At 38.8% G+C, this 11,700-nt stretch overlaps 1 protein-coding gene across 3 annotated transcripts; it reads left to right on the top strand.

Annotated features, from left to right (window-relative positions):
- The first annotated feature begins 4,681 nt into the window (after positions 1 to 4,681).
- Positions 4,682 to 9,413, top strand: npy7r (neuropeptide Y receptor Y7). 3 transcript variants are annotated; one of them, XM_077610507.1, is made up of 3 exons: positions 4,725 to 4,783; positions 6,122 to 6,365; positions 6,485 to 9,413. In XM_077610507.1, exon 3 carries the CDS (start codon positions 6,523 to 6,525, stop codon positions 7,636 to 7,638), a length of 1,116 nt encoding a protein of 371 aa, XP_077466633.1. In that variant the 5' UTR covers positions 4,725 to 4,783; positions 6,122 to 6,365; positions 6,485 to 6,522; the 3' UTR covers positions 7,639 to 9,413. The 3 variants fall into 3 exon arrangements, with proteins under 3 accessions (XP_077466632.1, XP_077466633.1, XP_077466634.1); XM_077610508.1 differs by having other exon boundaries at positions 4,741 to 4,783; positions 6,122 to 6,193; XM_077610506.1 differs by lacking the exon at positions 6,122 to 6,365 and having other exon boundaries at positions 4,682 to 4,783.
- Positions 9,414 to 11,700: the final 2,287 nt, after the last annotated feature.

Genomic DNA, 11,700 nt, shown 5'->3' with positions numbered 1-11,700 from the left:
TATGAGTTTGACATCCTTAGGCAAACATTTGAACTTTATTTAAAATGGGCACTGAACACCTGTTGTAAAGTGTTAGGGTGTTATTTTGTGGTGTCCAAAGTTCCTTTAGTGTTTACGTGTGACCGACACAGCTTCCTGAAAATAAAGTGAAAGATAAATGACTTATAGCTGATCTGGAGTTTCATTTATTTCCCGTACATGAACATGTAAGATAGGAAAACTCATTCCAAGAATGCAACCACTGCATAAAACTCCTAATGCTGTTTCGTGGGATGATGGAATGGGTGGGCTTGCCTAATATGTGATGCTATGGATCATATCGCAGTTATTTTGTTGTGGGAACTCGGCTTGACCACTCGCTTGATTGTACAATTCTGAAAGTGCTGAATGTGGTGCTTCCTAATTTATGGTAAGGACCGGCTAAATGCTGATGCCCTCATCTTCAGGCATGATAGAGGTTGTTGACCGCGTGTAAGCACTCAATTATGTGGCTCTGACCTGTATATGGAGCTTTATAACAGTCTATTGCATGATTGTTGTCTCTCATATGTTCTATGTGGGCAAGTGCAAATACGCCAAATCTGAAGGAGACACCAAAGTAAAAGAATTTAAATAGGATGTACGAAAAAAAACTGAGATACAATCATAAAGTTTAAAAGAAAACCAAAGACACTGTTAAGTGCTGAGGCAAAAAAGTACAGGACTAAATGCAGCAAAGAACAATCAATATGAGAGCTAAATCGTTAATATGTAAATAAGGTGATACTAAGAGCCAGTGTCTTCAATGAAACAAAATATATATAGTATATATAGTATATCTCTCTATCTATCTCTCTCTCTCTCTCTCTCTATATATATATATATATATATATATATATATATTAGCAACACGCTTGTTTATTCAATTATTTATTTATTTAACTTATTTATTTATGTCTAAAATTGTTCAAGTCAGGAAAGACAGGGTAACAAGAAAAATACAAAAAAACTATCTAATTACATGAGAGATTTTAATGAACTAGTAAGCAAAATTTAAGTATTTACTTATGAAATCAAGACAAAGAAAACATACACAAAATGGACCCTGCCAAACGTTGCGATTTAAGACATAATCCAGTTGTTCAACATTTAAAAATTGTTGCTTCTAATGTAACTAATTATGTGGAAGTATTTCATTTTGTCTGCAGATTGTATTCTTTAAGGCATACTGACAGTTGTAACTAATATGTCTGCATGATGGATCTGTCTCATTTTCGCTGCTGTTGACTTCATGCCAATAGTTAATGATGTTAAACTGCCAAAAGCTTAATGGACCTGCCTTGTGCAAGATAGAAATGTCTGAGACAAAAAAGCCTAGTTGATGATGAGATCCTCTTACATATCGTATGCACCTGCCTAATATCTGACGCTTTATAAGAGACCCATTCTTGAATGAGCATGAAACTTGATTTCCCGCATTTTTACACACCAATTAAATTATACCATTCATATTTTCAGACGAAAAAAGTATGACTTTATCGGCAGTATTCCTGTTGTTCCAATTTCCTACAAAACACGTATGAATCATTTTCCGATTAAACAATTTGAAAACAAACAAGTAAAACGCTGGTCTCTAGCGTTCATCCGTGACCTCCCTCGGTAGTAGTATTGTAGTATTCTGGGCAACAGCGAAATTTGAATTAAAACAGTTTGTTTTGTTTGCTTTACAAAGAAAATAGATTGAGGTTTAGCAAAATTCAATCTATCAAATTCAGTAAAGTACCCTCCAACGTGATAGGGGGCCTTTCAATTTATTTATTTCATTTAATATATTCATCACTGTATAGAATTCAAATTACTCTCCATTTTGAGATAAATAAAACCTAACTATATATTGACTCCTTCAGCTGGGGTAAGGCCTACTAGTATATCCTCATGATGGAAGTTAACAGTGTGGAAAATTGATTATAGGAGGCTGCCTCCTGCTTGATTATGAGGGGCCGCAAAACACTGTACTGTATATAGACTTGTCTCATACACGATGGATCGGCCTATTTCTCGCGGCTGTTGACTGTATAGTAAGTATGGACTTGTTTTTGGTGGCGTGGCTCTAATGTTATTATGTGATGGCGTACACATTTTCAAAACTTGTTTAGTAGCACTGCATTGAAGTAGCACCCAATTTTTTTTTATAGCCTTGAATGCCATTTTAATAGCTTTGCACTAAAATTTGCATTGAAATTGCCCAGGATGTTATTTTCCAAGCTATTTTAGTTGCCCCCTTTGAAGATTTTCTCATTAATAGGCAGCTGTCTAGAGCAACTTGAATACTCTTTCCTCTGATTGGCCATCGGTGACGAGGGTGTGTTGGTGGGAAGCTTGTGGTCGTTGGCAATGCATGTGGTGACTTTAGAATATTGTGGCAATCTGAACTAAAATTGTTTTTCAATGACACCATGTTTCGCTGTATCACAATGAAACCAAATCAAATATACACTCGGAGGGGCGTCGTTCAGTCAGCCTGTACAAATTGGTTCGATTTCCTGCTTGCAAAATGCTTTATTATTTTTTAAATATTTATACTGTGAGAAAACACTCACTCACATGACTGTAACACTCACACGGGGCATCAAAGTTGGAGGTTATTATCTAGAGACAATGCAAAAGAGTTAATTTGGGGGGGAAAAGTCGCCTGAGGACCAAGCGAGAAGGACAGCTTTTGTTGTTACACAAGCTGAGAAAAGTGCCTCTAGACAATGAACAGTGTGGCAAGGGAGCAAATGCCCCTCTATAAATTTATATAATGCTTTATTTATATACCATGTGCTTAATGGGGGACATTTTTTAACCAACAAGTGCATGAAGCACAGTGTGACATCACACCTTGACCAGTTTCAAAACCTACACTTGGCAGAACAATTTAAATAGCAACGTTGATTGCTATTTATTTATGAAACCGTTTAAAATATTGGAAATTGGCATTGTTGTCTCTTTAAAGAAAGGAATCTGTTATCTTGACAACAAATCGCGAACTGTCAAAAAAAGAAAACACACTAGTATGCTGCAGGATAAGGTCATCCCTCGAGACCACCTGCCGACGGTGGTCTATGAGGCAAAGAAAATAGGCATTAACATGAGTTTTTGACTTTTATGTAATAGGATGTGTGGTTTCCATGTGTCAGACATACCTGGTCAGTAGGTTAAGTAGTCAAAAGAACATTTGACTACAAAAACAATAATAAAAATAATGATCGAGATGAGAGTTTAAAGTAGTCTCTTTCTGGGCAGATAATAACAGTTATAATGGGTATCTTATAGTAGTTTTCTCTCGAGGTCGCGATGTATATTATAATTACTGTTATTATTATTATTACTAGGGATGAACACAATACATGTTCTTATTCTGAGAGCATCCATAATTGGAGGGCATTTAAGCTTCAAAATTCTTGGAAAATAAAACGTCATTTCATATACACTAGAGAAGACATGATTATCCCATATTAAAGAACAATTGCTATGACATGATAGATTTGGTGTGAACAATTTGTTATAAAAAACATCAATAGACTTGCAGGGAACAGTATTACAAATCCATGTTGTTAGCATTGTCTCGGAAATAGAATCTAGATGTTACTTTTCAGAAAGAAGCCAAACTCCTATTTAAATAAGTAAAGCAAAATACGTAATGTTTTATTCATTCATTTTCCAAACCGCTTATCCTCACAAGGGTTGTGTAGGGTGCTGGAGCCTATCCCAGCTGACTATGGGCACCAGGCGGGGGACACCCTCAATTGCTGGCCAGCCAATCGCAGGGCACAAGGAGACGGACAACCATACAAACTCACACTCATACCTCGGGGCAATTTAGAGTGTTCAACCAGCCTACCAAAAAGTATATTCCCATGGTTCCGATTTTGTCATTAAGACGTGAGACAAGAAAAAAATGGCATTTTAGTAGTATTTTTTCAAACATTTTTTTAGATACTATTGTCTCAGGACGCATACATTTCCTCAGGAACTGCATATTTTATAATTTTGCATGTGGATAGTTTAAAATTTGATATTTGGGACATTAAAGGTCCCCCTTTTAAATGTGTCTGTTTAATTATGGGGACATGTATCATTCGTAGTTAACTTCGTGCCTGCAATTTACTGTGAGAGACGTCCAATCTATTTGTAACTAGGTAGATTGGTAGCGACTGCCAGTCCTCCTGGAAATCTAGAATTGGCCAAGCCAATGAAAATGAGCATTTCTAGCCAGCATATTTTATTATTTTGCATGTGGATATCTTAAATTTTGATATTTGGGACATTTAATGCCTCCTTTTAAATGTGTCTATTTAATTATGGGGACATTTATCATTCGTAGTTAACTTTGTGGCTGCAATTTCCTGTGATAGACGTCCACTCTGCTTGTAACAAGGTAGGTTGGCAGCGACTGCCAATCCTCCTGGAAATCTAGAATTGCCAAAGCCAATGAAAATGAGCATTTGTAGCCAGTCCTCCAGATGTAAATGAATTGGACGGCTATGGTTGTCAATGGCAGGCAATGGTTGAATCATGGTTCAATGCTTCAATGGCCCACAACTAACGATGAATACATTTGTAATTGATAATTTCCTTGCTCGTTTAGTCCCGATTTGCGCGTCCGGATACTTGATGTCGCGGTCCGCCTAGGGGACGCATCGTAAGCCACCAAGATGCGCACTAAACGCTCAATTTGGGAGGAGCTTGGCATATCTCGCCTTGTTTCATGACACTGTCGAGTCAAGACGCGCTTTGGAGACGACATATAAAGCCGAAGGTGAGTCCACTCTTAATGTGCTTTTAAACTTTTGAATGTGAGGAGGACTTATCATTTAAAAAAAACGGGGATAAAAATTGAACCGTTTCACTTGCGTCAGCGCAACCTCAAAATCAGCTGTTCGATCGATTTGGGAATATGACAGGGAGAAAAAAAGTCCAAATATAGGTAAAACACAGGTTGCACGGGGAAAGAACGATTCGTACCTGTCCAATATGCTCCATAAGAAGTATTGATTTGGCTAACTACTATCCTCACTTGGATAGAGAGAAATTACGCACGCAGTAGGATGAATCTATTTCTAACACGTGGTCAGTCGGAAAGATTTGGAATTAAATAAAGGAGTCTTTGATTTTTAGCTGTCACTCCAGCAGGTTTATTTATTATATTTTGGATGACCTATATGGACATTTTGGGTGATCCGAGAGGGATGCTTTAACACGTTGTCAATTATTTGTCGCCTGCAGCCTGCCTGCTGTGTTGTAAACATAATAGAGCAAACATGCAGACTTCCTCATGCACATTCTCTGCAAGTTATTGTGCATGACATTGCCTTTTCTATGTCGCAGCTAACGTTTGCATGCGTTGTCATTTTTAATCAAACACATTGGAGAAATATGCATGCATTCATTGCCTTGCATGAATCCAAATGTCATCAAGGCTGTGTGTCTGTTGTTTGGTTAGTTTTTGAGTAGGAAAATAAAATCCTACAGTATATTGAAACTGAAACAGACATGTTGTGGATATTTAATGTGCTAAATATTCTTTTATTGTCCAAAATGTTCTTTTTTTATTGACGGAAAAGTACATGGTGCATCCAATTGCCTACATCACCATTTTTGTTTAGTCGTTCTCTTATCTCATTTTCTGAAGCGCTTTATCCTCACTAGGGTCGCGGGGGGTGCTGGAGCCTATCCCAGCTGACTTCGGGCCAGAGGCGAGGGACACCCTGAATTGCTGGCCAGCCAATCGCAGGGCACAAGGAGACAAACAACCATTCACGCTCACACTCATACCTAGGGGCAATTTAGAGTGTCCAATCAGCATTGAGTCATCAAACCAAATAAGGCATGGTGGGCAATAGCACAAAAGAAAAAGAAAAAAGTAGCGATAGGCACATAATTAATTTGTAGGTATGTGCATGTACCAAAAAAGTTAACAAAAATAACACTAATTATTCTCTGAACGTGCTCCACTAATGAGTATATTTCATTTGGAGTGGAAGCAGGTGGAAGTAAATACAGAAAACTGTAGCAAGAGGCATGAAAAGCAGCAATTATAGTTTTCAAGTTGTGATGCTCTTTGCTGAAAAGTGTTTTTTTTTCATGATGTTTCTAGGATTAAGAAAAAAGTGGGTGTATGGAGTGCAAGAAAAACAGCAAGGATTTTCGACTTACTACAACATATCTGGTTTGGGATACTGCAGTTTATTTCATGTTTCAGCTGTATTTTATATAATGAGGGACAATAAGAAATTGCTTTATGGTTAGAAACTAACATTGAAAAAATAATGGGGCTGAGGTTCACCTTCAATTTGGAGCGTTTGATTGTGGAAGGACTAAAATTCCCATTCTTTGTTCAGGTTATTTGCATTGTGTTCTGATGTTCTCTGATTCCAGTGCCTTTAATATGACTAATTGTTATTGAACATTTAATATTCTTGCAGTGACTTCCTCTGATGTTGTTTCCTGTCTTTGACAGAAGCAAAGCTGGCCCGTTTCCCTCTCAGGTGAGAAGAAATGAGCCCCCTCGATGTATCTAACAGCACAGCAGAATGGGAGCCTGATGAAAGCGGTTTGTGGAACTTGCCCAACGGAAGCATGGATTCAAACCAACATGGCTTCCACACCGACATTACCAAACACCTTGCGGTGCAGATCACCCTCATCACAGCGTATTCCCTCATCATCCTGCTGGGACTTCTGGGGAATGCGCTTGTAATTTACATGATTATCCGCTACAGGAACATGCGAACGGTTACCAACTTCTTCATAGCGAACTTGGCGCTCGCAGACTTGCTGGTGGACACGTTGTGCCTTCCCTTCACGCTGGTCTACACCCTACTGGACGAGTGGAAATTTGGTGCGCTGCTGTGCCACATGGTGCCGTTCGCCCAAGCTCTGAGCGTACACGTTTCTATCCTGACTCTGACCGTCATTGCGCTGGAGCGCTACCGTTGCATCATCTTCTACCTGGGCCAACGTCTCACGTGGCAGTCGAGCTTTCTCATCATGGCCTTCACTTGGACCATCTCGGCGATCCTAGCAGCGCCCCTGGCCATCTTCAGAGAGTACCGCTACGAAGAGATCCCCTCTATCAATCTGAACTTTGCCGTGTGTTCCGAGAAGTGGCCGCACGGGACCGGCAGAGATGGCGTCATCTACAGCCTTTCCATGTTGCTTCTACAGTACATTATCCCTCTAGCAGTCATCAGTTATGCTTACATTTGCATCTGGGTCAAGTTGAAGAATCACATCAGCCCATCTACTCGCAATGATAGCATCATGCGTCGCAAGAAGACCACCAAGATGTTGGCTCTGGTGGTAGTGGTGTTTGCCATCTGCTGGCTGCCCTTTCATGTATTTCAACTGGCAAGCGATTTGGACCTGGTTCTCAGGTTTAAGGAGTACAAATTGATTTACACTCTGTTCCATATTGTGGCTATGTGTTCCACTTTTGCCAACCCACTCCTCTACGGCTGGATGAATAAGAACTACAGAAATGGATTCTTAATGGTTTTCCGCTGTGAGGATAAGCCAGATTCTTTCCATCCCGAGGGCTCCTTCAGAACTCGGTCTATGAGACGACTGACGCTCAACGGTCGTAATGGTGGACACCCGCCGACCGCCGTGTGAGAACCCGGGAGATGATGGAAAATGTTGCAACTGTAGTACAAATTCACAATGGGCATTTGACGCCAATATTTTTTTCTAAGGGAATTGGAGAATGTCTCATGCTCTCGCTATCTTTCTCTTTGACCATCCCTTTCTCCGAATGTTCTGAACAGTTATTTCCATGTCAGTGTTGTATTGAAAACAAAATAACACTGCATGGAGTGTTGGGTTTACTTATTTGGATTTTAACGAGTCATCGGTCTCTTCCCCATCAGTACACTGCAAAGATTTTATTATTATGGTTATCATTTAATACAAAGTATGCCATTTCTATATTTGCTGGGCAAGATAAATTTACAAATTACCATCTGAAGGCTTTAACTGATTGACAACAGAATTAATCATCATTTAGAAGTAGACCATTTGGATTAATAATGTATCAATCTCTTCTATATTCTCCTTAGCTAACACTGACAGCAACACTATTACAATGGGCAAGAAGACATGTATTAGCTGGTGTCGGCTAAACACAGTCATCTTGAATTAAGTTTGCAATTTCATGATGGAATTGTCTATTGCATTACAAGAGCACTGAAAACAATAATAAATGATTTTGTTCTTCGCAAGATGTACTAAAATATATTCCTTCTAGTCAAAGGAACCATTTGCATTCAGTTGTATGAGAAATTTCGGGAACCTGGGAAATTTTGGGTCCCAAGGCAATTGCCTGTTTTTGCCTTAAGGCAAGTCTGCCTCTGCATGGTTGCTGGAGAACTTGGGTAGCATGAATGTAGCTATCATTACATGATGTTCTACATATTCCATTAATTCAATGAGTCTGAATTAACAGCACACACTGGTGTCATATAAGCAGTGAGCTCTATTTTGTCTCAATTCATGTGATCAATCAATGATTTTCATGCAAAAGACAAAATTCCTTACGATTATTTAATCAATGACATGATTAAGTCTTTCCCTGGTGTAAATGTAGCCTCTTGACTTCAACCACCTGGCCTCGAGTTGACTTCATGCTTTATGTAAAGCAATTATTTCATTTGTGAATGTTCATAGTGAACGCGGTGTATTCAAATAATGCGCACTAGTGTGTTAACTATTTCCGTAATCTGTATAAAGTGTTACTTATTGATGCAAATGATTTGTCATCTGCATTTATTGAATGATATGTTCCTACTTACTGGAGGAAAAAGCTGTCATCTTGTGATTGATTACAAGGCAAATTTATTTTTTCAAACATGATTCTTTAGTGCTGACTTTCTGTGAAGGAATTTATTGGCAACCAAATGGCATTTGTACTTATTTTAGGTCTTCACAGAAAGTTGCTGCTGCTGCTTTGCTGTCTCCACGGGAAGTTAATTATTTTGACCTGAAAGTGTTTCAGATCAGTTGCACCAGCATGATTCCTTATTATGGAAGTGAGAAAAGGGATCATGTTAAAAAAAAAAAGTATAATGAGGTTGTCTCGGAAAAAGTGCAAGATTTTTACAAACTCTCAGCTGCTAAAATGCATGTGCTTTTTACTAGGTATGTTTTTATCAAAGAACAGCCTATGATATAAACTGGCAATCATATAATGTGACAGCTTGTCTTTCAAATTGTGTCATTGTGGCTAGAAACAACAAGGACAACAGCTTATGGTGTCAGGCCTCTTAGCCCCATACAAAGTGACAAAAAGAGCCAGTTGCCCAGCTAAATAATTCCACCCATAAACTTTTTGGGCTGCTTTCTGGACAATGCACCAGAAGATTTAAAAGCAAATAAAGCATTTCAAAAGCAAACGATTGTGGCTTATGTTTAGAGCGTATTTCTTATCCTGTAAATAAAATGTCTGTGCCAGAGTATGGATATATAAACACCCACAGGTTGGATTTCATGGCTTAGCCTACTCATTTCTTTATGCTCCAGAGTCACATATAGAATGTGCAGTCTTTGGCCTAGATCAACTGGGGCGGGGGGGAAACAACATGCAATGTGCCATGAATCAGATATTCTTTAAAGAACCTTGTCATTATGCTTACTTCATTAGCATTCTGTTCCTCAGTGAGAAGTGCTTAAAAGTGATTATAATTTAAAGGCAAGTAAACATAGTTTACAATGGCACTGTTCAATTAAACAATACGCTGTGTTTTGCTGGGCTTTTATTTTTTACATTTGAAATCCTTAGCAGCATAAAACTATACTACAGCATTTAATTGTAACGGGGTATTTTAGAATGATGTGGCTATTTTTATGGTTATCCTGATAAAAGTCAAGGGTGTGATGTAACCATTTATAGTCATACCCATTGACAATTTATCTAAAGAACTACTTTCCTGGTCAATTTGGAGCAAAATAGTGACGCATTATGATTATCCATTCATTTATTTTCTGTACCACTTATCCTCACAGGGGTCGTGAAGGGTGCTGGAGCCTATCCCAGCCATCTATGGGCACCAGGCAGGGGGGACACCCTGAACTGGTGGACAGGCAATCGCAGAATATAAGTAGAAGGGGAACCATTGATGTTCACACTCATACCTAGGGGCAATTATGCATATTTTCGGGACGTAGGAGGAAACCGGTGTACCCGGAGAAAACCCACGCAGGCCTGAGGAGAACATGTAAACTCCCCACAGGAAGGTCCAAATCTGGGATTAAACCCTTGAATTTAGAACTGTGAGTCCAGTAAAAAAGTACATTTATATACACACATACTGAATATGTAGACGCAAACATTCAAATTTACATTCACGGTCATTCATTAATTATTCTACAAATTCAATGCATATTAAGATTGAATAGAGAATAACTACAGATTCAAAGAACAAAACAGAGAAGCGAATTTGGCTCAAACATCTCACCCCACAGCCAAAATCTGCTCTTCCTTCCTACCTGGGTTTAGTTTCAGCATTCTTGTCTGGAAGTTATCCGCTGTCATTCCTCTGTCTTTTGTCATTTCTGGCTTTGTCTGGAAAATATATGGGTTGACATTTTGGTCAATAAAACTCGGCAACTATTCCTACCTTTGTCCTTTAGAGCAATGGTAAAGTTATAAAACTGATGGATGGCCCTGGTTGTGGGTTGGTGAATGAACAGAAAAACTAACAAATCGAACTAGTAGACATATATTGAATATTTGCATGTGAAATTGTTCATTTTAATAGTAAAAATGATTGAAAATATATCTACAATTAATAATTTACCCAAAACACTAGCTTTTTTTCATGATAATGAGAGGCACAGTGGATGTGTGATCAGCACATCCGCCTTACAGTTCTGAGATTGATGGTTCCATCCCCAGTAGATTCCAACTTTCCAGTGTGGAGTTTGCATGTTCTCCCAGTGTCTTTGTGGGGTTTCTCCTGGTACTCCAGTTTTCTCCCACATCCCCAAAACATGTATGGTACGGATGGAACACACCAAATTGGCCCTACATATGAGTGTGAGTAGTTGTCAATCAATTGAAGGTGTCTCTGCCTACTGCACGTGTTTGGTTGGGATAAGCTCCAGCACCCCCACGACCCTTAGAATAAGCAAAACGGGGAATGAATGATGAATAATAAAGTCGCCTACGTAAAATACATCTTGCTCGCTTACTTACAGTGGTATAAAAACCAGTCTTTTTCCACCCTCATGCGGTCCAAACAAGTTATCACATTTACACTTTCACCGGATATGACGTCGGGGTGTGACCTTCCGTCTTCCTCGTGTTATTTGACATATTTTGCCACACGGACAAATCAGTGTTGGTTTACGCACTGGTAAGGGTTTAAAATAAGATAGAAACATTCGCCCTATGAAGATCCTTACAGTACAGGTATTTTTCCTATGCTATACAAGATTATTTTTTTCTAATATGAGAATAGCCATAGTTAAACGTCTGCTGCTTAGTTTCATTCATAATTTGACGGATGCTAAGCGAGCGCCTTGCTAACTCTGCTAGCAGTAGAATGCGATTCATGACATCTTTAGATATGAGATCTATTTCGTTTATTAATTATAACAACATTCTTGTATGGGTAACCTAAGGTTACAGGATCTTAAGTATATTTTTTAAAGTAAAAAGCAAAAGGTGTTTGTCATTAA

The sequence above is a fragment of the Stigmatopora argus genome, chromosome 9, assembly GCF_051989625.1.
Source record: "Stigmatopora argus isolate UIUO_Sarg chromosome 9, RoL_Sarg_1.0, whole genome shotgun sequence".
NCBI lineage: Eukaryota > Metazoa > Chordata > Actinopteri > Syngnathiformes > Syngnathidae > Stigmatopora > Stigmatopora argus.
The sequence above is the reverse complement of the archived record's forward strand: the minus strand, read 5'-3'. Positions and strand labels throughout refer to the sequence as shown.

Bases quoted from the DNA above. Each gene is read 5' to 3' on its own strand.
- npy7r (XM_077610506.1), top strand. From the start codon at position 6,523: ATGAGCCCCCTCGATGTATCTAACAGCACAGCAGAATGGGAGCCTGAT.